Source organism: Aquila chrysaetos, chromosome 10 (assembly GCF_900496995.4).
Source record: "Aquila chrysaetos chrysaetos chromosome 10, bAquChr1.4, whole genome shotgun sequence".
Taxonomy (NCBI): domain Eukaryota; kingdom Metazoa; phylum Chordata; class Aves; order Accipitriformes; family Accipitridae; genus Aquila; species Aquila chrysaetos.
This window is the reverse complement of record NC_044013.1, coordinates 41,708,161-41,736,159: the sequence shown is the minus strand read 5'-3', so window position 1 is coordinate 41,736,159 and position 27,999 is coordinate 41,708,161. Positions and strand designations below refer to the sequence as shown.

At 41.7% G+C, this 27,999-nt stretch overlaps 1 protein-coding gene across 1 annotated transcript; it reads right to left on the bottom strand.

Annotated features, from left to right (window-relative positions):
- Positions 1-8: 8 nt before the first annotated feature.
- TADA2A (transcriptional adaptor 2A) lies at positions 9-26,923 on the bottom strand. The gene is given in 17 exon segments (XM_030028216.2): positions 9-1,591; positions 3,463-3,536; positions 6,187-6,230; positions 6,945-7,077; positions 7,704-7,775; positions 8,987-9,097; positions 9,633-9,676; positions 11,655-11,718; positions 18,147-18,219; positions 19,001-19,089; positions 20,536-20,563; positions 20,565-20,694; positions 22,162-22,253; positions 22,916-22,975; positions 24,086-24,192; positions 25,015-25,199; positions 26,862-26,923. Coding segments are annotated over 16 exon segments (1,332 nt in total). The 5' UTR covers positions 25,040-25,199; positions 26,862-26,923; the 3' UTR covers positions 9-1,405.
- Positions 26,924-27,999: the final 1,076 nt, after the last annotated feature.

Sequence of the window (27,999 nt, the reverse complement as noted above, 5' to 3'; positions counted from 1 at the left end):
CACGGATGTAAAACTGTTTCAAGTAATTTTGATTTTATTACAAACCAAAATACTTCACGTTCAATGGCACCTCAGGTACACAGGATAATTACTCTTGGGGAAAAAAAAAATCCAAAACCTCAACAGCTTAAATACCTATCAGTATAGTTGTAGCTCAGTTAGGCTTTTCCACGAGACCCCAAACTTGAGAGCACCCAACATCCCACCTGCTTTGGCTGTTAGGTTAGTTACGGGACATTATTTCAGCATTATACATTAGCAATGGAAGCTGATAAAGACTTTACTGTCTAGCAAACCATGCCAAGCTGCATCTGAAATGAACCATCTTCTTCACCCAATTATATTTTCAAGTACAAATGTTTTGTCCTGAAGTCGTATGATGGATCATCTGATGTGACAGGGTGGGGGGTGTGTGTGCATAGTAACTTTTTGCACCTCATCGTTGCTTTGTTGGTCAACTGGGTATGTCACCACTAATGTGGTAAGCTGAGAGAATAAGGCCCCACGAACAGGAGGGCAGGAAGGGCTGAAGTGTGTGCTCTGGGCGGTCTGTCGTGCTCTTTGCTTGTTATCTTTTGCGGGAGAACGTCGGGGCACTGAGCGTGTTTTTACTTACGTTCCGAAAGGCTGCTCTGGTTCTAATATCCAGCCTTTCCAACGAGCTGGAGCAATGAAGACTTAAACTGAGGGATTATATATAACTTGACAATCACAAATCAAGTAGCGAGCAGATGAAGCTTATTGGTTTGTACAGTGCTCTCATGCTGTGATATGTGCTAATATCACATAAAAGTAACAACTGTTGAGGAGCTTCCCTGCAATGTCCTTTCCCATCCTTTATCACAATTAAGTTAAAAAGACTGGACCACTGCAAGCTCTATTTTTATACCCCCAGGCATGTGCTATCTCCTTTGAAAGCTGCCACTGTTACAGGAAGGAGTACAAGAAGGGAGGGGACTGCATTTCTATACCCCTGTACTCACACAAAGTCAAAGTGTGACTCTCATTACGTGCTGCTCTTCTGTCCTTATTCTGTGTCACTGTCAGCATAAAAGTACCGTGATTCTCGTTTTAGTTAGAGGAGGTGTTAGAAATGAATGCCCATTCACATTTAAGATTAGCTTATACGGCATATGATTCTTTCCAGCGCTACGTGGCAGCATAATTCTGACAACAGCAGTGTTAAACAGCAGAGTCAAAAGGAAACCAGACAAAGAAATGTCAGTACTCATACAATTTAACAAAGCTCCCTACTTGTTTTTACAGAAAAAAAAAAAGCCCCAAAAGATTTTAAACAAAAGGAAATGTCCTTCATTCAACACTGTTAAAATCTTTCAGCGCTGTCAAAGTGACTTCAAAGCTTCTCCACATCTGTCTGCCCCAGCCAAAGCGCTGATGTCTGTCCTCAGGCTTTCGTGATGTACCCTTCTCTGATAAGGAAGTCATAGATTTTCCTGGTTTTGTTCACATCGATCTTGATGAGTGCTCTAGCCTGCGCTAGTCTCAGGCCTCCTTGTTTGTTACACTCATTCACTAACGCAGCTTTATATTCTAAATAGGCTCCAGGGACCAACCTCACCATCTGACAGAGCTGGAAGACAAAAGGTGAAGTTAATAAACACTAACGCTTGTCATGCTCTTTCATTCTGTGATCCCTGTTGGGGGGGGGTAACACTGTGAATATTTTTCTGAAAACATTTTAAATGTGGTTTGGTTTTTTTTTTTTTTTGTATGGGGGAAGCATACAGTAATTGCATTATGAGCTGTTTCGATCCACAGGTAGGGAGGGGAGGAGCTTGTTGGCTGCTGCATTCAAAAACATTCCTGACTGAAAAATAAACTAGGAGGATGAAAGCAAGCTCTCGGCTCACAGGAGCGTAACTATGAGTGTGTCCTGTGTGGGCGTTGTTCTTTACAAACCAAGGGAAGTACACATGCCAAAGAGACTTGCAACCAGCAATTCAGCATGCTGGACGAGAGCCAGGGAGGGCATCTGTCTATTAATCCCCTGCAGACTAAGTCTTTAATACCTTTCTACAAAAGCAGCTATGCGCACAACGCCTGCCCCCTCCGGAAGTCTAGGATGGAAACGGTGCAGGGAGGGCATTACATATTTGGAAGTTTGGTAAAAGGAATCGCTTTCAGAAGCCCCTGTGCTCTGCTGTTAGGTTGCAATGCTCCTATTTAGCTTCCAAATACCAGCCGCCTTCTAGATGGTGCGCTGTATTGCTCCCAATGGAGATAGTGTCTCCTCCTTTTAATAAGGAAATGCTTAATGATTGTTGCTCATTGATAGGAAATTGCAGAATTCAGAGGATCTCAGACTTCATGTCTCAGCTGACAAGGAAATCAGATTCCCCATATACACTAATGCTCTAGTCACGATTATTTATATGCCGAATGGAGCCAGAAATGCCATGTTCCATGGTGAATCTGTGATCTGATTTTCAATGCTGCCATCTCCAGTGAAGGGGAAACAGCTTCCACACAGAGGGAAAAGTCTGAAATACATCTGCGTTTCACATACACCGAGATCTGCCTTGTGGGCAATCTAAGGACATATTATGACTTCTAGTAAAAAAAATAATCATCTTTTATTTCAATATCTTTCCAGTGTTGCCTTTCACTGAATTAGAGGACAGGCCTACATTGGGCTGCAGACGAAACTGAGCCATAAATACACAGCAGGCCCCTTGCTGCGTTGTTTACCTCTCCTGGGGGTTGCCGGATGGGTTGCATTCCCATTTCTGTCTGCTCTGTTGATCTTTCCTGTGCCTCTGATTGCTTTAGGTGACTGTGCAAGAGCACTCTATAAGGAACTGCAAACCTCAACACCAGGCCCAGCTGACAACCCACGGCTTAGAGAAAGCCATTCCCTGCCACATGTGCATACAAAAAGCTTGGTATATGCACTGTAAAGCAGAAATATGGAAAAAACATGAAAAGAATAATACACTGTTATCACTTCCATGGTTCACATTAGTGTTACAGTGAAAAACCAACCATAACTCGTTGAGGTTGGGCTGTGAGATATCTAGAATATAGAAAGAGCTCTGCTATTCAGGTTCAGTGATCTGTCCAGTGAAGCCCTTGACAAAATCCTCCGCCAGTTTTAAAAACAATGTTCATTAAGAAAAAATAACCCTTCTGCTTACCCCAGTCGCACAATGGAGGAAGAGAGGATGTCATACTCTGGATGTTATAATAGCACATAATAGCACCTTAGGAAGCTCTGCCTTTCTTTGCTAAATAAGCTAATCTGCTGCAGCTATGCTGTACCTATAGTACAGTAACTGAAATTAAGAAGCCACTGGAAAACTTGAATGATTTTTGTGAGCAGGAAAGAGTAGTCAGGGCATATAACTGAGGTGATATTCACAGCACCTGAGACAGATGGTGGGAGCACCCCTGCGCTGTGAAGATAAAGTTTGACATAGATTATCTTTCCATTCCTTTCCTCACCTCCTTCTCCTTCTCATTAAGTTTCTCTGTCCCTGGGAGACCTGTGAGGTTCAGTGGTGGGGCACTCCGTCTACCTGCGGAGACAAGAAAGGAAAACACTGAAGAACCCCAAGCAGTTTGTTCCTCAGGCGTGTTATCGCAGAGGCAATTAAATCCCCGTGATGTTAACCCAGTATGGTCCAAGTGTTTATAGACAGGGTTATTTAGGGCTTAACATAAAAACTGCACCGATTTGATAAAGGGTATGATTTTGCAACTGACATAGTTAAGCGCTGTGAGTACTTGCATGAGGACTCTTACGCTGTTAACCCTGGCTCGCTGGCTCTTAGGAGGAACTGAAAGACAACAGCTTTCTGTCAAATTGGCACTGAGCGTGGTTAAGCTGGGCTGTACCTCCTGACTAAAGTGACTCTTCCAGCTGGGGTCAGGGCAGTCAGTGCTGCATGGAGGGTGTGCCCTGGGTGTGCACAGCGTGCAGGACTAACTCCCAGCAGGCACGAAACCAGGACCTTGCAAGGATGCTGAGATTACTTATTGGTGTGATTAACAGTGAATTTCCCTGGCATTATTGACAAATTCATGAAGCAGGGTTTTCTTTAAATGCCTTTAAATATGATGCAGATACTGTGCAGCAAATGCAGTTTGTGGATTTATTTTTGTCTGTTATGATAAACAGTACTGAAAAATACCTATAACAAGGTAGTCTGATAGTTCTCACTTTCGCGATTGTAACTGCTGAACTTTAACTGGTGCAGCTTAACTTTCACCAGGGCCATCTACTTGCAGGTTTGTTGGGGTTTTTTTTTGTTTTTTTTTTTTTTTTTTTTTTTTTTTCTAAATAGTATTTTTTTTTAACTTCCAGAGCTCAGAACAAAGCTAGGGTTACTTATTTACATTTTTAGAAAGTCTACTGCCCCTGTGCTGTGGGTTGCATATTTAGCACTGTTAGAGGTAGGTCTCTTTATCCCGGGACGGACTTCCCAAATTTGGCAAAGTGATGAGATCTTGGGAAATCTGGAGCTCCATTTTCCCAAGGACTGTGCTGGCTGCTGCTCCAGACCCTGCCCTGCCCGGGTCCTGCCTCTGGGACTGGGGAGTCTCTCTCTCTTTCTCCTGTGCATCTGTAGGAAACAGATGGGAGTCTGGCTGGGTGAGGGGAGCCTGATCAGAGAGAGAACTCAAGAACTAGAAAGAAGCTGGAGTAGTGAGTCTCTGGTAGGCATAGAGGAAGTTATTTCCCAGCGCTGCTCCCTCTTTCTATGGCCTGGAACGGGCGTGCTATGATGAGACATGACAGAATTTGGTTTTACTCTTTTATAAACCTAGGAAATAACACACACACACACACAAACTACATTAAAGAAAACATATTAAGGCTGCAAAGTCAAGATCTCAGAATCTAAAGTAAAGTTAAGCAACATTAATTTGCCCTCTTGTATATTCAGTATGATGCAGCCTTTAATTATATAGACACGTGGCAGTTTTTCCGCAGTATCCTTGCCTTATTCAGTATGCAGGATGTTTGCTTAATTAACAACTATATGGTATTTTGTTTGGGTTTTGTTCAACATGTGATACTGGTTGTAAACACCGCATGCTATCTGAGTTCCACAGGCAAAACAATTTATGTTTTTTTGGGCCCTTCTCCTTCATGGGCCACTGAATACTTGACAAACAATTTCATTCTTCATACTAGCCCTTCAGCTGGGGGGATACTGTCCCCATTTCATGGACTCTGGATGACCAGCCTGAAATACACAATGCTATTTTCTCTCCAAAATACCAGATCTTAGCGATCACCAAATATGTTTAAAACATAGTGCAATGACTAATTGCTTGGTATTCTGACCCAAATTTCCAAGGCTCCTGGCAGAAATGAGGAAGAACATATAGACTCAGTGTCCACCTCTGAGAAGTTTGGTTCAAATGGTTTATTAGCATCCACATAAAAACTGGATGTAGAGGCAGAGCTAGCTAGGAGCTAGTTTTCCCTGGCAACATTTAAGAGCTTTATAGTAAAACTTTATCCTAGTCTTATTCATTGCATGCCACCCTGTGACCTCAACAAATGAGACGTGATTTTATAGAAGTCTTGTTTATGAGGGCCTTGACTGACCCCTGAATCTGTCCTTACTGGGCACTGAAGTAAGTAGGGGTCCTCTTGGTGGAAAAACCCCATAATTTGTGATTACAGAATTAAAGAATATAAAAGCATATTCATAGAAAACTGAAGTTGCATAGGCAACCTGTATCATCTCATTCTGTCACTCTGGAGTGCTTGATGCTGCAACCATTACCTGCTTCTCAGGCAGCTGGTTTTTGGTGTTCTGCCCTCCCAAATCTGCTTTCTGTCAGCTTCGTATTGCTATGGTATGTGCTATACAGCTTCATTAAAAACCTGGATTAGCTTTATCTTTTAAAGATAAAATTTTCTTCTCAGGTTAAAATTCTTTCCTTTCCTTTCCTGCCTTGTTAATATAGCTTTAGGATGGGTTTTTCACCTGTAGTCAGAAAAATCTAGAAATTCAGCAAAAAATCCTACAGGATTTGCACGTGGAATGAGTTGCAGATTGAGGTAATGTTGACTTAAGCGATGCTTAACCATGAGGCTTGAGGACTGACGCTTTAGTACTCCAGCAAAAGAGTCACTCCCCAACTGGCTGTCAGAACGGTATTACTGATGTATGGCTGGCTTTTTATCACAGACCATCATCTAACAGTTACCTGAATTTGAAGGAACTGGTACCGTAGGGCTCACGCCGGAATCACTGAAAAGAAAGGGAATTTTCAAATTGCCTTCATGGATTTTTTAAGAATAACTGCACATATCGGCCCTGAAACTACTTTTCCCCCAACTTCTAATAATTATACAGTTCAACTTGCATAACACAGGCCCTGATCTGAAGTCAAAAGGATTTCTAAATATTTAGCACTCCCAGATTGAAGACCATGTCTGAAACCTGTTTTTTTAAAAAAAAAAAAAAAGGGGAGGGGGGTGGACAATAAAAAATTCAGTGGAGACTGACTGGGGAGATTACAAATCATCTTCTCAGGCCATGTGGCATACAGGATGCACTTCCTTTGCATTGCAGCTTGCTCCTTAAAGTGCTTGTGCAGGGTGACTACACATTAATAATGCTGCTACATCTAAAATAATCTGAAACATTTCAAGTGTCATCTGTGCCCTCATTAATATCCATAATGACCTCATTTCCCTCCATGACTTTATTTACAGGCAGTTAAGTTCCTGAAATATAAAATACAGAAAACTGAGATTTTGAGCCCTTACTAGTCACTTCCTTGTCTGCACTTCAACAAGCACTATTGCTGTTACCCACAGTTTCTTGCCCTTCTGAATTTTGCAGACTGTTCCTACTGTAATAAATTGGGAATGCATTTGTTGTTATCGCACAGACAAATGTGTTTGCTGCACCTAACTAAAGCATAGGTATGTAAAATGCACAGTCTTACTGTAACCGTACATATCAGCTTGTCGACTGAGCCACTGCTGGCAGGCACTGCTGTCCTGGATGTACTGCAGGACTTCAGAAAGCATAGTGCGCTTTAGGCGTTCCTCATCTCTCGTCTTCTTAAGGTGATCATATGTTCTGGCACCTATGGCAGACAGATACCACGTTCTCACCCACTGCCTTGGTCAAAGTTTTCAGACTGTTGTTTTTCTACTTTAGGAAATAAGTGAGAAACTGTTCTCTAGCTCTGGACCAGACTCTGCTATTCTCCCTCATGACAACTACTTGGCATCAGAAGGTATTAGATTCCACCCTGCACCCCTCCCCCCATTAATTTCAGGCCAAAACCAAACAAAAACAGCTTCCATGATCCAATTCCAGGATAAAACAGGCCATTTCATTTATGTAGAGGTCTTAGGCCTCTCTCCAGATATCACACTTGTTGATAGCCAGTGAAAGTGTCCAGAGATAAAGTACTGGAGACCACTGTGCCATGACATGGTTGGTTTTTTTTTTCTGAATCTTTTGCAAAGTGGTGACTAAAGCAGAGCTCTGCTAGACAGCGTGTTCTCCAAGCTGATGGCTCAAACTAGCTTTAAAAAAGCACAGCTGGACTTAAGCATTATTGTTAAAGCCTTGTTCAGTTAAAGAGCTAGGCAAATGCATTTCAAAAATAAGTGTCTTTTTATTCAACACATCCTAAACGTTGTAAAATCATCCTTCCACACCTTGATGAATGGGAATGGGCTGAATAATACATCAGGTACTTACTACAGAAATTGGTGATTCCTGCTGCTCTGTATTCCTGTAGTCGCTTTATTTCCCTCCGCAGCTCAAATTCCACTGTTTTACCCCAAGAGTAAGCAGAAGGGAAATCCAAAAAACAAATGTGGGTCAGTGGGGGTGGCAGTGAACTGTGGTGTACTAGGTACATTGCTACTTCTTATTTGTCTACACAGTTTGGATATGACAAGTAACAATAACATAGGATTTCTGGTAGGCATTTCAACAGGTTTGAAAAACTACTCCATCCAGGCTCCTTATAGCATCTAATATTGTCTTTGAACTATGATTTTCATAACTGGACCTTCCAAAATTTTTCTTTGCAGACAACTCCTTTTCTGCAGTCAGTAAGATTAAATACCCATGTTTCTTTTGCTCAGAGATATTTACTGCCTATAGCTTTTATCAGCTGGCTTCCAGGCATTGCTTAGTTTTACAGTGAGCAAGTTTGCTTGTCTCAAATTTGTTTACTCATACTAGTCAGGACATCTGTATAATGCATGTACTTGACTATCAGGTTAACTTGAGGACTTCGCTGTCACTACAACAAAACTAGGTTCTAGGACTAGCACCCACATGTGGGACTCATGATTTTGCAGGATCATGCTTTTGGTATTTCACACAGGGTGCTCTGAAAATTTAGTTGCAACTGTTTAAATGCTTTGTTCCTTCTAATGAACAACAATTTTCCCAGTTTAAGTCACAGAATTAAGCAGGATGTAATGACTCGCATTGGAATTTGACTAAATGCATGCTATGATTATGCATAAAGACTCGAGATGATTCGGTGATGGAACAATGCCTCTCCCTTTAAGGTAAGGGACATAATGACAGCTGTACTATACAATTATGTACACATATAATAGTTTAACATGTATCTTTCAAAGAATCCACAATTTGCTGGCAGCTCCCAATCTCTCAATACAGACATAAATTTTAGGGATTTTGTTCTTTCAGTGATACAGAGTCCCAGTAAATGAATAGTGGTCTTTGGTAAGAAAACACTCCTTCTAACACATGACCAGAATGTTCAGTCAACTGAGAAATCAAACAAAGAACTCAGACACAGTTTAGTGGAAAAAAACACTTCCTGCTCATTTAATGTATCAAACCACAAATGTATTTGTTTTTCTGAGGTAGATAGATGGGGGAGGAGAAAAATAACTTCCTGCCCTCCAGGAGTGGTATATATTTAGGAAAGATTGTAGGTGATGCAACCCCTCATTATGCCTACTGAAGAACATATATGCTAAAATCCTCAAAATACTTACATGCATGACTTTCAATGAACTTATCATGCTCTACCGGTCCAAGAATTCGTGCAAATCGTCGCATTGTTTCATAAAGGTCTTGAACCTCCTTTGGATATCGCCTTTCCAAAACTAGAGGGAGAAAAAAGTGACACACCTTATCACTCCTACTGTGAGAAGAAAATAAATTCAGTGGAACCTGAAGTGACTACCAGCCTCTGTGAACTGCCCAAAGATCCAGATTGGTAAACTTCTTGGCCATTTTGGTGGCACAACTACAAATTGCTGAGTAAAAAGCAACAAAATCATACAGCCCTTAAAATTCTAAAAGCATAAAGGATGATATTTAAATGTTGTTTGATCATTTCTTAGAATAGTGAGATGCACTTGAAAGGCCTAGATTTCACCTTCACCGCTCTCCCTACTCAGTGGAGCCCGAAATGCTTCTGAAGAGCAATTCCGAGGCAATAGCTAAAACACTGAGCTGGGAGTAGTTAGAGCCAGCCCATTAGAAACAGTCGGGGCAGGAAATCTGCTGGAATTCAGACCATCTGAATATGGTCCAGTATGAATAAACCACACTGGTGCACTGGAAACAGTGAACATGCGAAGATTTCTTCCCAAGCAGAGGCCACTCTAAAGTTAAACAGTTACACCTGATACTCACTCTGAAATTTTCTGAGGTTGATTAGGCCATGATCTCTTATAATTCTGTAATTGAAAGCAAAGTGGTATTAATAAAAGGCATTAACTCGTGTATTACCTCATAAATAAAAGGCTTCAGAAGAAACTTTGATTTAGACCATCAGAGGGGTCTAAAACTAAACATGTAAGAAATTTCCATAACCCTTGAGCTGGCTAGCTGAGAAACATGATATAGTGATGCAGTGAGGCTTTAATCAGAGTAAATTTTGGATAGTGGTGTGCATTAGTCCAACTCTGACAGCACTAAGCACGAAGAGAGCTACAATCACTTTAAGAGTTTGAAATTGCTTCTTTAGCCACAGATTTCGCATCTACAGTGTCTTACAACTTGTCCTTCCAAAATTGGAGGTAAAGGAATGTCTCATGAAGTATGATTTCCAGCTTCAGAGAGAGACAAATGTCCTTCTACTAGAGCAAGGGTGAGAGATGGACTGTAAATTTCACCACTGGGAGCAGGATGAAGGAATTTTTCCATGACAGCTTAGATTTTAAAAAGAGGAAAATGATTTAGGTAACTCGTAAGTTTGAAATGCTTCTGACAGGATCACGGAAATGAGCAGAGTAAAAAGGCAGGGAAGATATTTACAGGTGCATGACAAATACATTTGTCACAGGTTTCAGCAAATGTCATGTGGTCATTGCTATGTGGTGATTTGATAAACACCCAACTTTTGCAAATGATAAGAGATACTACAAAGTTGGGCTTGTCAAGGTCAGGTTGGAATTTGCTCTATAAAATCCATTACATTTTCTTTAGTATGCACAAAAGAATATTCCTGTCCCATGTAGAGGAGTCTTTCTGAGAATGACATCAGCATTTTTTATGTCATTTTCCAGATTTTTGTCCCATCCTGCTATAGAAACTTTTCAGAAACTGACACTGATTTATGTAACCGAGCCTTATGGCACTTTCTTTTAGTATGACATGATTTATCATAATGGAAATCATACCACATAAATATTTTTTATTTATGAATTATAAAGAACCAGGTCAACACATATCAACTCTCACCTGTCATTCAGCAGAACTATGCTGTATTATGAGGACAAGGAATGGAGAAGTCTTACTCCAAATTACCAATTCTTCCAGGAGGGAGTAATACAGCAAGATATAATTTTAAATATTGAACAAAGTATTTGAAATTTATAATAAAATTGAATTTAATGAATAGATTGAGTCATTCTAGAAAGCTGTCAAATGAACTGAATAAATTATTCAAACTCACGTCAGCAATATAGTTATCTTCATTACACATTGTGGAAAACTAACTTATGGACCACTAAGAATTAAAAATAATGATGCAAACATTTCTATGGAGAAAGTGGGGGTCTAGCAATTAGTCACAGACTGGCAGCTTCCCCCCCAACCCCCCAAAGTAGAAAATGAATTTTGTGTAGTCCATCAGCATTACAGAGGGAACAAAAAGAACAGAGATTTGCCTCTTTTTCTGGTTACTAGCCCTGGACCTGTGACTAATTTCCCAGATAGTATTTCAGTTTCTCCTTCTGCAAAATGGCTACGTGATCTCATAAGGTGTGCTAGAAGCTTAGTTACCAATGTGTAACTGGATTTGGGATAGTAATATGAAGAGCACTGTGTACATGACTTTCATGCACTAAAAAGGACTGGAAAATAGGCTTTTCACAATTAATGACTTGTTTTGAGAGTTTAAAGGAGAGTTATGGTGTGTAGAGGTCCTTTGTCAACCATGTGTGCAAATAAGTATCAGGGTCTGGTAATCTGTGTTTTCTGGGCTGGTTCCATTGCTAAAGCCATGTGCCTGATCTTAATCTGTGCACAGGAGGAGAACCACACATTCAAGATGAAGCCTGTCATGCAAATGTCATAGCAGAAGGTCTCCATGCATAGGAATTTTCTGGAAGGATGCTATAGGAAATCAATTATGTTTTAGTATTAGGACAACACTGGGGACCAAAACATGGTAAAGAAGCACAGGAACACAGTTATTGCTTGAAAACTCACTTTTTTCTTCTCTGTCTTTCCTTTAACCTGGAATGATAGATATCTACAACTGCAATCTTCAGAGCTGCAAAATAATTTAAAAAAAAGATTACAGAATACATAAGTAATCACTGTATTAGGCTAATTTTCAAGCCTTTATGTTCATGGTAGGCTGAAATGGTCACTCTACTTTGCTGTTTTAAAAATCCTGTGGTAATTTTACAGGGCCATAAACTCACTAGAGGCTAACCTTCTGCAAATTATACATGCTACCTGTAGAAGCTTTCTTTTGCTTACTCCTTCCAGATACATTACTGCCTGTAAATATGAACCTGTGTAGATCCTGACAACACTCTTCCTCTTCCTTCTTGGACTGTTTTACTATTAGCACTTATTTGTTCCTTCATACATGCAATTGTTAAGTATTCCTCCTCCTGAAAAGCAAATTTATCAGATTTAAGGATCTGAGGTATCATCTTTGGACAAAGGCTTCTTTGCACAGAACGAGGAACTCCAAAAAAATAGAAAGACACAGTTGTGAACTGTGAAGATTCAGAGTAGCCTTTGCTACAGTTCTTAAAAACATCTACAAAATTTTAGCTTGTTAACTTCTAAACTTATCTGTCTGCCAGAAGAACAAAGAGAATAGTTCACGACAGTGAAGAAGCACAGGAAAAAGCCATGCTCATTAGAAATCATATCCTTTTCAAAATCAAATCTATGTGCAGTCTGGCTGATCCACTTGGAGATCCTTTAGCTTCTTTTTCCTGTAACCATTAGGTTAATAAACTTTTTTGGTAAATCCTTGAAAGAAAAGATAAGGAGACTCCTATCACCTACCCTTCCCTCATTTGGTTAACTAATGCAAAAATTCTAGGTCATTAAATAAGCGTAGAGTTGGCTGATTTCTTGGTTGGCTTTTTTTCCTTTACGTTAATCATTTCAATATGCTCTTGGAAGGAAGAGGCTTAAGACTTGACAGTGGGTTTACAGTCTGTAGAGACAACATGCAGTTCTTTGAAACTAAGCAAAAGCACGTCCCCTTTCAGCCCACGGTGCTGTGTAAACAGGGGTGGCCCAAGTGTGACAGAATCCAGAATCCACTCCTTTCTCTGTAGTTACAAGAAAAGAGCAAAACTGATACTGGCAGTTTATTGATTGCACTCTCCAATAAATAATTAATAAGGCAATTAAAAAATAAGTGTGGTTATGTGTCTATTTTAAAATATGTATTTATATGTAAACACCAGGAAGCCCCTAGCCTCTAGGCAATTCATCTGTGCAGTCCTCTGGGTAATAAAATTTCTTATGAACAGGGACAGCTAAAGCCCAAAGGCTGTGTGTATTAGCTCAGGAGCCAACAGTTTTGAGTTACACTTGCTGATCCTGTATTAGCAAAAAAAATCTTCAATTTATACACAACTGATTTGATGTTAATCTAGGAGCAAAAGATTACATATGAAGATAGGAGGGGTGCTACAATAATCTTGCTTCTTTTTGCAAATTTCTTGCAAAACCAGAGTGTTCAGGAATCGTCATGTACTTTCATGAAGATGTATTTAAGTTTCCTAATTTAAGAACAAGCACAGGTAGCAAATTCTCCTTCTTGCTTAAATGTGGGGACAAGAAATTGGGAAATGCAGCAAGTTAAACATGAATGAAATAGGTTAGCAAGTGTTGGAATTGGTGCCAAGTTATGGAAAATATTTTTGTATTTTTAAACCCTCTGCAAGCTAAGCTAACATGTTATTTTCTGGGGTTTGTGTGGGCAGAACTTAATAAGTACATGCAGAAATTGCATTGGGGAACCTCTATAAATATCACAAGTAATTATGCACCTATAACCATTGCATTTTGATGCTTTCACCTGAGTGCACAATATTCTGAAAGAAATTATGATCAACTGGGGAGGGGAAGGAACATTCATGAGAACAAATGAAGGAAAAAAATGGAGCTTCTGCTTACAGAAAAATTAGTATTGGCTGCCACATGCACTTTTGGAGGGGCTTTTGTTTTTAATAGACATATTCACACAGGAACAGCCGATTACAAAATCTGGAATGCATGAATAACTCAGACTACTATACGGTTACATGCTGCATTGAAATGAGAAAAGAGATGCTGTACGAATGAAAATGATTTGCCTGTGCTTTTCCCCATGGATTATACTAGGGAGGCAGTTGTTTGTACTGGTAACTTGAGATAATCCAAGCTGACCGTGTTCAGAGTGTCCATTTTGGGAAATGATAAGGTTCTTTGAGATGGTCAGAGTTAGTTTTGAAGGATCCAGTGATAGGCAGAAATTCAAGGCTCCTTTCTTAATTCCAAAAAATCAAAATATTTTGGTTTCTCAAGACTGTGTCCAAAACAGTTTCTTTGCTTTTCATTCCCCTTCAGCCTCATTTGGTCTGCAAAAACTTTTTTGAACACTAATGAGTGAGACCTTTGTTTCATGCTAGCTAACCTGTTTGGCATGCAAGGCCCAAATAATGGGAAGAATGCAAACTAATCAAAGTAAACAGGCTGTGTATCCAGTGTGTGCCTTGGTTGGTACAAATTTAATGGCTACAATCCAAATTCATCCTCCCTAGAGGAAAGCAGGACCCTAGGCAAACAGAGTATCTGCCTTCAGAGCATGTCAGGAATTTCCACAAAAGAATAAACATCATGTAATATTTAGAAGGGACATTGACTGCCTTGTATCTTATAAAATTAAATTTCACTACTGTACAGCCAGAGTTGCAGTCTATTTTCACTCACTTCTAAACTTGTGGTTTCAGCAATTACTTTCCAGTGTTAGAAGTAAAAATCATTTACATGAGGAGGAAAGGGGAGAAAAAGCCAGGAAAAAAGATAAATGACTAAGGTTATAATTCGGTCTGATGAAAACTTGTAATTCATGAAATATTCAAGCACTCCAGCCTGAATTAGATTTGTAACTAGTTGTTTCTTTTGATCTGTCCACTATGTTTTTGTTTAACTGCAATATATATTTGCATGCACTTACTATATTGCAAGTACTGAATAAAAATTAACAGTTCAAGAAGTTAATTGAAATATGAGAGATTTCATACAATTTCTACCATCTCACTAATATCAAGAAATGACTGAACAAGGTCTGTGACCTCCTGCGTGGTGGGAGGAGCTGGTGAGTCAGCAGGTACAGGTTTCTCTGTTCCTCATAAAAGGCTGCCTGGGAGTCTTTCCACTGTGTATTAAATTGCACTCTTCTTTCTTGTGGGAATACCGAGAACTTGTTTAGAGTGACACAGGAAAATTTAACAGGGAAAATGCAATGATATCAGGAAACAGAGGTCAAGCGGCTTAGAGCTAGAACTTTTTATAAAATGATTTCTACAAAATTTTAAGAAAAGCAGAGCAATGGAAAGGGGAGGGAGGGGGTGAAGGGAAGGAGGAAAGGGAAGAAGGGGGAATTCCGTTCCAATGAAAGCATCAAATATTCCTGTGTTATGTGAAACCTAGACACTGCAGCACTGATCTGTGACTTGTGAAACGAAAGGAAGAGAGACCATAGAAATTATTCTGGTCGGTGTGTTCTCAGGGTCTAGCTTGAGTAACCTTCAGAAAATGGAATATAAAAGTAATTTTCAAAAATTAATCTTGAACCCAGTGAGGTTTAATATATGGCAGGAAAACAAACTGAGGATTTTTTCACAAACCTGATACTTAATCTATGCTGCAAGACCCCATTTGTGTTTCTCTGCGCTATAAAGTGTGTTAAAACCCTGTTTTGCATCTTCACCTTTTAAAAAAACAAAAGTTTGCTGTTTGGCCAGCAAAAATATGTCTTGAGCAGGTGTGGAAGACAGCCACAGGGCTGCTTTTCAAGGACATTTCTGTAAGATCTAGTGTAAGAAGTTTGCCAGTGGGCAAGGCTGGGGTAGAGAGGCATGTTAGAGCCGCTGCCTGAAGTAGTGGGACAGGCACTCTTGGGAGAGATTACGAGAACCTGGGCCTCTGGGGCTGCCTCACAACCTCCTCTGCCTGTTAACTAGAAAGTACAAAGGTTTCTTAAATCATCCAAATGCCCGTCCCTGCCTTCAGATCCAAATGTTGAGCCATTTTCTACAGTATGAAATCCTACAATTAGGTTGCAAAATATTGTCAAGCAATCAAGCAAAATCAGCTTCTGAGATCTTTAAAACTGCAGGACAGGGAGGATGTGGCTCATTCCTTTTTTTGTATTAACTTGGAGAAGGGAAAGATCTAATTCCAAAGTTCTTTAGAAAATAATTCTTTCTCTCCCCAAGATGCCTCATGTAAAAGAAAAACAGCTGGCTAGACCCTGGGACTTCATTTTTTAGAGGCAGTCTCTCTCCCGTGGGCAGATCTAGGACAGCTGTGGGAAGGAAGATGCCAGAGTTCTTGAGCTAAGAGATCGAAAATGTAGTTGGTCACGCTCCATAACCTCTGCCAAACAGTTTTCACAGGGCAAATGCCTGACATCCTATACTAAATACTGAAGACAACTGAAGAATGGACTAGAGAACATCCAATGAAATTATCAGGCAAAAGATATGACAGACAGAAGGAAGTATTTTTTCACACAACAGGTAATTAAATTGTAGAACTCCTAACTCAATTGTGGAACTCACTGCTACAGGATGTTATGGGGGGCAAAAGTACAAATATATATAGTTCTAACAGTAGTTAGCTAAGTTCATGGAGGACAGGTCCTTTGGTCAAAATGGTCTGAACACAACTTATGGCTCAAGAAGTCTCTAAACGTATCACTGCAGGAAATGTGGAAGATATGCCAGGAAAAGTGTCTGCCTAGACTTGCCTTTTCTTACATTCTTCTCCTGTGCATCTCCTATGGGGTACTAACAGGACACTGAGCTAGACAGACCGCGGGGTCTGGCCCTGCATAGCTTTATGATACTCTGAAGAGATGAGGAAAGCTGATTTTTGCATTCACACTGATAACTTAAACAGGAGGCTGGTAGGAGATACCTTAAATGGCTGAACTGTGCAGTGGAAGACAGGTGTGAGGGGTATGGAAGACAGTGCTGGTAAACCAGCTTGAATGAATATTAAGCTATCAATTAATGAACAGAACTAGGAGATTATTTTGCTTTTTCAGTTTACCAGGACTCAGAATAGGACATGGAAGCAAGAAAATGTATCTTTTAATAGTAATAAAAAGAAACAGTAGAGAGATGGCATGATGAATCTGTGGCATGTCCACAAGCCAGTCCCCCTTTCAATAAACATTAAAAGGGGAGAGAGACTGACATACGATTCTCATAACCTTTTTTGAGCCATGGGAGTTTGCATTCCTTAAAGCTCTGTGTACACTGCTAAATTTCAAACTGATTTTTTAAGTTGGGAGAGACTGTCTGTACATAGCAGGATTTGTCTGTCAACAAGGAATGCTAAGGCTTTAGCTTAGATCTGCCTGACATACATGGGAGAATTCTGAAGCATAAACACAGTACTTTTAAACGCTATATGTACTTACAAATGCGGGGAAAAGTATGATCCTCTCTGTGGATTAAAATATCATTTTAATAACTCCTGTTATTTGGTATTATTAAGGCAGCTACGTTCGCAGAAACTCAGTAGCAGCAATTGGACTCATACAACAACTGTCCTCTTTGCAACAAAAAAGTTGTCACATACAGCTAATGCTACCATAACTCAGTGTGCATGTTTAACGCATGAAAAACCACACAACTTCAAGAGTAGAACAGTTTCAATGAGTTGCACATAGTCTTAAACCATGTAACTCCTTGCTGCCTGTATTAATACCTATCCTGATATCAGATTTCCTGAACTAACAGAGGTTAGAATAAGTGACAGATCTTCTAAGAAACTAGATATAGTAGGGGAAAGGGGTATTAGCAACAGAGAAGAAAGTGTTCCTCTGTCTGAATCAGAACAAAAGTTGTGCCTTGCTATGATGCTCTCAGACATTATGTAGATGGAAAGAATATCTTTCAGCAGGGGAGGGGAAGTAATATCAAGGCGTTGATGTTTCTGTTTTTTAATAGGCCTGCAGTTCTGTTTATTCAGACACCGATGTACTGCTAGCTGCTTCCAGACAAATTGCTACCTCAGATAATTTGCTTCTACTTAGCTGAACCTTCTCTACTTAGCTGAACTTTCTCTACTTAGCTGAACTTTCTCTACAGTTTATACTGGATAAAACATCATTTGTGTCTTTCCTAAGGAGATGCCTGCTACTGGCGGAGACTATTCGATTTCAGTCATGTTCTGCCTTACAACTGGCTACATTTCAGCAGTGAGTGAAGTGCATTATTCTATATATAAGTAACATTTGTACGTCAGCTGATTAAGAGCTTTTGGAAGAGATTTGAAAGTGAGGACTATAGAAATGCCAGTGTTTAAATCCCAGCACACAGAAGTGAGATCATTAAAAATGTATGTTCACTTTTAAAAAAGTGTGTAGAGAAAGAGAGACCCAATGAAATGCTCTGTAGGCACTCTGAAACATTGTTTTCAGACAGTGTACAAAAATATGGGACTTACCATGCAAAATGTCTGAATCATCTTCTACAAAATCGATATCTCTCAAATCCCATTCAGCATAGTTGTCAAACTCCTGTTCAGAGGTGATTAATAAATTGTCACTAATTGGCACTAAAAAATTGGTATCAAGTTTCAGTACACGTAGAAGTACGGAAAACAGATATTTACTCATACGCAGTTGTACAAGGTTCCATCCTTGAGCAACGTACATCACAGGGGAGTTTTAACTAGGGATGTATAATATGCACCCCCATGGCTGGAACTGGAACAGGATGCTGTGATAGGATAATGAGAATTAATCAGGTAATCTCCATGACTCCCACGCTGTGGTGGAAATTCCGCTCAAATGTACAAAAACAACAAGCCCCTATACGGCTGAATTCATTACTTCGTGTACGGGAGCTTGTTTTGCCACAGGAATTGGGGCCCTGGGCCCACCGCTAAAAACACTGAAAACAATGCAGGTCTTTCAAGTGATCTTTGGATCAGGCTCCTATGTGCTCCTCTGAGGCAAACGAAATAGAAGCGTGCTGAAGCTGACCCCTTTTGCTGAGCATCTAATTCACAACATCTAGTCCGCTTACGTAAGAGCCATTCATGGCTGGACATCTGGTGGTAGCAGCACGCCGTACAGCCCGTCCAGACACAGCCACTGACTCACAGATCGCCTGCTAGCAGCTTCGTGGGCCTGCAGCGCCTCCTCTCTAATTAAATCCTTGGTTTAATCACCCCGTCCTGTCCTCTCGTCTCATGTTTTTTCTATAAAGACCTATAGGCAGGGGCGAACAAGCGTGCGTTTGCTGATCTTGCATTCGGCAGCAGATTTAAAATAATGGGAGAAGAGAGAGTCTTACCTCAACGAAGTCAGCTCTCGCTGGCATGTACCCAGCCATATCCCTGGAGAGCAAGGAATCAAAAGTAGGCCGTGGGGGATCATCAGCAGCTGAAAAAACAAAGCCTTTTAGTTGTTGTGTAGGGCTTGGGGCCTTTTTTTAACAGAAAACAATCTGTAAATAGGTGTTTCTTTTGCAGGAAAAGTGGGAATAATTAGTTGAAGAAAACCACCCTGATTGGGCTTTTATTCAGCGTTATATTCAGAAAAGACTGAGTTCATCCACAGAAAAATGCAGTAATCCGAGATCTTCACAGTATTCTCAAAAGTCAAACACAGAGGTAATAAATAGGTTATAAAATGTAAACTCTACATTTCAGAGCTCAGCATCCCCCCGGTAAACCTCTGCAGATCACTCCGACTCAGCGTGCAGGTTCTTTTAGTTAATAGCAACAGGGATGTTAAATCTGCCATCTTCTGGGTGCCATTTACAGAGAGCTGCAATTAAAGCTATACAACTCTGAATTTTTACAGCGCTTCCCAACTGAGGAGCTCAGTGTTTTACAGACAATAATGGACCAAGGCTCACAACACACTTGTGAAGGAGCTAAGCGTTATAAGTCCCATGCTACAGATAAAGCAACCTGAGGCACAGAGAATTTGTCTTGGCCCAGGTCACATAAAAAAATCAATGACAGGCAGGGACAGAACCAAAATTGTCCAGTTCCTACTGCTTTAGCTCTAACCACTTTATCGTGAAATTTAAACCTCCAGATACCAAGAAATCTTTTTACCCAGCCATTCTGGGGAGCTTTGTAATGGAACAGCTGCTAGACTGGGGGAATTCTAAAGATGTTAAATTTAAGGAAAACTGAAAATTTGTTAAATTGCTGAAATTTAACATACACTTTTTAAAAGGTAGTTTTAAAGAGAGAGGTGTGAAATCAGCATAGTTTAAAGGGAATGATTTTATGACAAGTCACATCAGCAGTTAGGCCCAGTACACAGTGGATAATCAGGTGAAATGTTTTAAAGGTAGAAATCCCTTCTCAGTTAACATTGCTACGCAGGGTCTGGACAAGACACGTAACCGCCCCAGCATCAGAGTGAGAACTCACACTGGTATTTGCCACGAAGGACACGCTGTTATACTGTGCCACATGTGAAGTAGCTTTGAGGTAGCTTGTCCTTTAAATAAATATGCACATCCAGCCTTTTGCTGTGGTGATGTCTGTGAGTGACCATTTCCACTGGCTGTGCAGGAACTTCTGGTTTTGAGAACCCGATGTTTGTATCAGACCACTCTGTTCCCTCCCTTTTCCCGCTGAACTGGCAGTCTGGTTTATTTGATACACCAATGATTTAATACAGTGTGAAGAAAACCCTACTACTAACATTATTCAAGTTAGCCATCAGAACAAGCTCTCCTTTTGGGAATGAAAGCAAACTGCATGTGTGGTGCACACCTTTCTCCACAGGCGGCTCATTCCAGTTTTGGAAGAGCAGAGACCTTGCGGGGAAGCTCCCTGCACGTGCTAGCGGGCAGGGGATACTCACGGTGGAAAGGAATGGCTGTTTTCGTTGTGCTGCGCCTCCTCCGCCTGCTTCAGGTTCAGTAATGTAGATGCAAACAAGGGATTGTTGATAAAGTGTTTCATATAATGTTTCTCACACTCCTCTTTGGATTTTGTACACATCTGGTTGGCTACGTCCTGCCTAAAGTGGGGAGAGGGGGAGGTTTAATAAGAAGAACACAGAAATGTTAAGGGTGTTTTTCTTTCTCTGGTGGGAAATGATAATTTTGGACAAGAGATTGATCACATTGTGTGCAGAGAACTGATCTGTGATGATGTCTGAATTCACATTTTGTGTACTAACACTGAGCCAATACTTACACCTTTGATACAGTGCTAGGGAGCACTTTTTTGGTGGTCATGAGTAACGTAATTCACTGTCTTCACATGAGAAACTCCCTGGCTGATGGAGTGTACCGAATATTTTATATACTTGAAATTTAGTATTGTTATTTGGAGCTTTTTATACATTTTACTAACTCCAGGTAATGGTAAATTCTAAGTCCGGAATTGCATTCCGCTTCTCAGGTTTCTCTTGCAATTTTAACTGGACAGTGGTTTCCCCTTTCGTGTAGTGATGTTAAACAGTTTTTTTTGAAACACCAAAATGGTTGTACAAAACACATTCTAGAAATCTTTGCCAAACTTTCTTGGAAAAGTGGTTGACTAGAAACACAAAGTATTTTGTCTTAATAAAATGGCTGTGTAAGTTGAGGACTTTAAAAAAAAAAAAAAAATCCACCAGCAGCAATCATTTAATTTCTGTTAAACTAAAAACTGGATGCAAGGGATTCCAGGAAGAAAAGTCAGTTTTTCCTTTATTTGGCAAAGGCTGAAAAAAGCCAAGTGTTTAAGGAAAAAGTTAAGATTACTTGTATTGCTAAGTAGGGCAAAGTGTACTAGACAGCATACTTGCAGAACATAACTGCAATCAGTTTTCAGTCTTAATTATGACAGCAATGTACACGTAAGAACTCACAGTTCTGCTTCAGTGAAGTCTGGAGTTCTATACTTTTAATACAGCTATTTTTTCATGAAGGATAGGAGAGGTAACTCATGACTACAGATCTCCTTTATTTACAAATGCATAAAAATCCTATAGCAACTACAGAAATTAACTTAACAGAACATAACATAAAAATATTAAATATTTCCAGTGCTCTATCCTAAATATGACAGAGAAGCAGGAAAACTCCAAAAATAACAATACCTAGCTAGTCAACTGTAAGCAAACCGAAACCACACAAGATAACAAATTCTGTAGTTGGTTTTTACATAGGAGTAAATTGAGGCACAGAAAACCTTGTGCAATAGTTAAGCTCCTTCAAAACTAGTGACTTTAATGCAAACTGAGGGAACTTTGTACTTCACTGGAGGTGCCCTGCATCTTGCAAGAAGCCTTCAACAATTTCCTCCTATATCTAACAGCAGATTTGAAAACAGAATCTGCTACCCCAGTCTTCCACTTCAGCTGCTAAATTAGTGTCTCACCCACAGTAAGTCACTGAACATTCAGTGTGCACTGATGTATTCAACACTAAGATCCAGTGAAATGAAAAGAAAAACCACCCATCATTCACTGAAGCTGGCTGATCTACTAAATTCTCACCAGTTTCCAAATCCACAGTCCATCACAGCTTCTAGGAGAGCCATTTCCTCTTGAGCTGTCCAGTTAGGATCCAAAACAGGGAAATCGGAAGTCTAGAGAAGAAAAAAGCAAATCAAACTGCTGTGATCCTCTGTTATAATCCACCACATGAAGAGCAAAGAAGTTCTAAACTACACGGCACCATAGTATATAATACTGGTAGTTTTAAATTTTTACTGTGTCCCATGAAACCTGATCAAATAATCGTTGAATTATTTAGGCCATTGGGTCATCAACTACAGTAAAAACTAGTTTGTTGCTACACATCTTCTGAATATACTGTTACATGTTTTATCTACCAGCTGTAATTCAACAATATTATACTATGAAACACAATAAAAATTACTGAAGACTTTTAAAATTATTTATTTTGGGGAAGAAAAAGAATACAGAAACAGAAGTTGATTAATTTGGTTAAAGAATTGGAAGTCTAGTGGGATGCACTGTGCTATCTAGGCACAATAAAAAAAATGTAGCTTTAAATGTCTCCACTATTCCACTATGTGGAATACACACCCTATTCCATTCCAATATCCAGGTGGATATATTTCTTTGCTATCAAGGAGACTTTTTCTTTTTTTAATAGTTCTAAGCCTCTGAATCAAAGAATTGTATCACTTAACTTTTCAGTGTAGCATTAGTAAGCAAGGGTCTAACTCCTGGGAAGTTATGAAAGCTCAGGATTGAGTAGGTGTTATCTAAAAGGAATATTTACCATTATCTCGTAAGTATGATCACTTTGATGTTTCTTGTATTCAAATCCTCGTGTGAAACACTGTAGAACAAAAGATTAGCATTATGTTAGTCTCTTACTTCTGCCCTGAAAACAGTTTAACTGGTCCCTTTTTTCCTTGTATTCTCTAACCACTGGGTATCCAAAACTGACCACCTGATATGCTGAAAAAGATATTAGATTTTTCCGATTTCATTTTAGAAAAACCATAAAATGATAGAAAAATCTTTGTTAAAATTGTGTTAAATCTGTCTTTGTATCTTACTTGTCTTTTGCACCAAGACATAACTCCTGTGAATCAACAGAGACATACTTTTTTGTTAAGTATTTATGGCAAAGTTAGGCCAGTGAAAGAAGCTTCGTGGCATGTTTTAAAGTGGATCATTCCAGGAAGAGAGCACAAAGCATTTCCTAAGTATTGAAAACACAGGTTCCTTTTAATCGTGGTTTTCTGTTTAAAAAGCACCAGCATGGTTTGCAGCCATTTTCAACAGTTAAATTTATGGGTTTTTCAGTACAGGTAAATGAACAAAAATATACAGAATATGGGTTTGTGTATTTTGTACATATCTGAGCACAAGGCTAAGCTCCTTTTTCAGTTTTAGAGGTTATTGCCATTTTTTAATCATAAATAATGCAAACTTGTTTATTTAATAATTAAAACTAGCACTACTTTCTGTGGTTATCAGATCACACACATAGTTTTTAAAGAACTGCATCTGGTCACAAACAATTATTGTCAATATTGCAAACTTTCCCCAAATTTTCTTTTCCATTTAGGAGGAAAAAACCAACATGTGGTGACAGGGAAAGGGTGTTTCTTGATGGCTTTTCTTCTCCATGCCATAAAAAGTGACAGAAATGATACCTCTCTAGACATGCAGCGGCATGCTCCGTTACACAGTCAGGCTGACTGCATGTCTTTAGGTAGCTTTGGCTGCCTTCACAAAGATCTCCTTCAGCTGCTCCTGCCTCAGTTCTTCAGCCTCCAACATTTTCTTTGTCATTTCCCTGTCCCTGAGCAAATAAGTGTGTTGATACAAGTTTACAGAGACCAGTTATTAATGTGTTTATGGAACAGCTTGGCACCGGACAGGCCTTTGATGACTTTCTCAAATAAATTAATGCCTTTGCTTTTATCCTTGCACTCACCTGCAAACACAGGAGGAAGGGAGGAGGCCCACACTCAGCACACTTAACGTAGGGCTCTGTGAGGTACGAAGAGCAACCTCGGCATGGAGGCTTATCAAAAGGGTCATCTGTGAAGCCAAAAGCAAATCTCACGCAACACAAACAAGGCACTGGTTTTGCAATCACCTAAATTCACTTATGCCCAGTAATTTTAAGTGAACTCAACTGTATATAACCTCTTTCCCACTGCAGCTTCTCCAAATAGCTGTGAAAAGTTCCTTGTTCAGCTAGAGTTGTGAGAGAGATGTTGGCACTGCATCTCCAATAGAACCAATACACTGAGGGCTAAACCTAAACTTGTGCAACAGAGTCAAAGGAAAATCTCTGTAGCGGCCTCCTGGTACAACTCAGCAAGCTGCGCTAGCTGGTTGATTTGATCCAGTGCCCACACTCATCTTCTGCATCGAAGACCAGACCCAAGGCCTTATTTGCGGAGAATGCTGCACAGACAGCTGCAGTCTCCCATCCATCTACCTCAAGTCATACTCGTAAAGCATATTGCTGTGGTTTCAAAGGCATCAACAAGACTGTTCTGTAACCCGTCCAAACCTCAGACTCTGCTCAGATTGCTGAACAAGGAATGAAACACTGCTCTGCAAGTTTTTCTTATTTTGTTCATTGCAAAGTAGTCAAAATAAATAGACTGTCAAGTTACATGCTGCATTTTTTCCAAGAAAATGGATTTGAACTAGCCCAACTATAAAAAGTAGATAGAAAAAAAGACCTGAATTCCCACTGCATCATTCATGTACTCATGCTCTTGAGAATTTGATCAAAGAAGTGACCCTGTGGACCAAATATTGCTAGTTTTCCATCTCTCTCCCCCAGATGGCTGCTAATGTCTTTAAACAATGGCAAACACTTTCCAAATGTCATCTTATGGTACTTACTACTGAAGGAGGCCAGGCGCTCCATTCCTTTCCCTTGGCAGTGTTCTTGCTCCTCCGAGTAAAATCTGTCTTGCCTAAAAGCCCGTAGTGTAAGCCTTGCCCCAACCAGTATGTCCAAAACCGGTATTCTCTCCCTGCAGACGTCTCTCACGCAGACCTCGCAGATAAGATCCTCCCAGAGCGTCCTGAACACAAAAGCAAAAGGGCTGTCAGCAGTCTTTGTAACAGAGACCATTTGACATGGCTGAGAGTCTGTTTTCTGTGTATGAGAAGAAATCAAATGCAGAGAGATGGCATACAGCGTAAGAAGAGATGAGGAGTGATGGGGATATAAGCCAATCCTGAACCGAGGCTTTCAGTGCGAATGTATGTGCTGAGCAGTGCAAGAAAGTGTTTTGCACCTCCAAGAAGCACCAGGAAGAGAACGAACAGGTTAGAGGTGGCATGGACACAGCAGTGCAAAAATCTACCACACTTATGTCAGCATTGACTGTGTGGCAGCTCCCATGAACAGGCCTGATTCCCCAGCACCTGTACAGTGAGGTTCTACACCGCTGTCCACCATCAGGGAATTGAGTTGCTTTCCATTGCGGGACCTCTAACACATCTCACTTTTACACGGTATTTTTGCTGGGAATGGCTCAGGCTTCTCGCTTATTGAAAATCATGTTTCTCTTTCTGCACATGAGCAGCACATGAGGAGACATGGTCCTGCGTCCAGGGACACCACTGAAGCTGTGCAGCCCCCCCACGCAGATGGCAGCTGCTTCAACCCAGGCTACACATCCCTGCACCTCTGCTTGGATCCTCAGAGAGCCAAGAGCAACTTCCAGGCTGGGCTTTTTACCCCGTGGCCCTAAGTGACACCGCACAGCCACCTCTGGGCACTCACTTCACTCTCTGAATTGCAAACCACTCTAGCCCCGTCTACAGGGCTGCCTGAACCTGTGCACCACTGACCCGCCGGTGCACTGCCAGCACCAAAGGACGTTCCTGCAACAGCCCTGTGCACTCCTCCAAACTCCACTCCCCCACATCCCACTCCCCATATCCCCAATCCCCATATCCCACTCCCCCATATCCCCACTTCGCCATATCCCCACTCCCCCATATCCCCACTCCCCATAACCCCAACCCCCCATAACCCCACTCTCCCCATCCTACTCTCCCACTCTCCCATATCCCACTCTCCCAAATCCCATATCCCACTCCCCCATATCCCACTCTCCCATATCCCATATCCCACTCCCCCATATCCCACTCCCCCATATCCTACTCTCCCAAATCCCATATCCCACTCCCCCCATCCCACTCTCCCAAACCCCACTCTCCCACTTCCCCAAATCCCATATCCCACTCTCCCAAACCCCACTCTCCCAAATCCCATATCCCACTCCCCCATATCCCACTCGCTCCCAAACCCCACGCTCCCAAACCCCACTCTCCCAAACCCCACTCCCCCATGTCCCGTATCCCACTCCCCCATATCCCGTATCCCACTCCCCCCTATCCCAGGCCCCGTCCAGCCCTGGCGGACCCTTCTCCCCATCACCGCCAGGCGGCGCCCTCCGCCCCGCCCGGCCCCGCCCCCTCCGCGGCCCCGCCCCCGGCAGGCGCTAGCGCGGCCCCTCAGGCGGGTGTGGGAAGCGCGCGCTCCCGGCAGCCCGCTCCCTCCCTCCCCCCCCCCCCCCCCCCCGCCGCCGGCGGCCCGGACACCGCCCTTCCCGCTCCACCCCGCCCCGGATCGGCTCCTCCCCGTTCTGGTACGGTCCTGGACTTCCCTCGCCCCTCACGGGCCAAGCCGAGCCGGCGCTCTGCGCCTCTCCCGCCGTCGCCGTCCTCCTCACCTCAAGCCGGGCGGCGGGGAGGGCCCCCCGCGCGCAGCCACGGGCCTTCCGCGGCCGCGCCCCGCGCGTGCGCGTGCGCCGGGCCCGGCCCCGCCCCGCCCTTCTCGGCGGCAAACGGCCGCAGGTCCCGGCTGTGGGGCTGAGGGGGGGGGGGGGTCGGGTTCGTGGGGGTCCCCCGTCTGTTTTATCCGTCGCTTTCGCGGCTGCACGGTGCGGGGCGTAACGAAGAGGCCTCGGCTCTCCCTGGGACAGGGCGCTGTGCTGCACGGCAGATCCACCAGGGAGGAATTTAAACTCCTTCCCGTAGCAGTTAATACACCAGGTTTCAGATGGTTCCTGCCAATGAGGTCATCTTTTTCGGGTTCATCCTTTGAGTTTCTGAGGTAATGAAGGCAAATCCTGGCTGACTTTCACTGGAGAAAGGGCCCTCCAGTCCCTTCCCTGTCTGCCTGCGGGCACTGCCCTGCCTGCGAGGTCGTCTGGTGGCTGCGGGTGTCCTTGTGAACTAGGCACACATGTGGGCTTGGGCGTGTTGAGAACATCCAGTCAGAGGGATTTGAATAGGGCTTAATGAGTCTTGCATTGCATAAAACCCTAAAGCTCAGGGATGGTTTAGCTAGTTGCTTTGTTTAAAATAGTCATTTGTTTTCGTATTAGACGGTCTGCTCAGCCAGCCTGGCATGGTGGCAACGTACACCTCGTGGTATCGCTTGTCACCTCTGCGGTAGCCTTGTGTGCTGTATGGTGTTCCTGTGGGGACGTGGTACTCGTTCAGAGCCTGGTGCAATTGTACAGCAATGCTGACAATTAAAATGTGGTTTAACACAGATATTAAGGAGATTCTCTGTATGTTTGTGGTGCCTTGGTGCTGGCAAATGCAACTGGTATTTCATGGATTTAAAATACTTGCTTATACTTGGGTGCTGTCCTTGCAGTAAACTCGACCTGCCTGGAACACCTCGCATGGCCAGGGCTGTGTGTACCCCACATAGCTCAGTGACCCCATACCTCTTCCACAAAAAACTGTCATTACTGTTTCTGTGCAACATTTTTTATGCTGTTGTGAGATACTAATTTTGTGTGAAATTCTTCTGGTGCCCCTCAGAGCGTGCATGATGTTGATTTAGATGAACAGGAT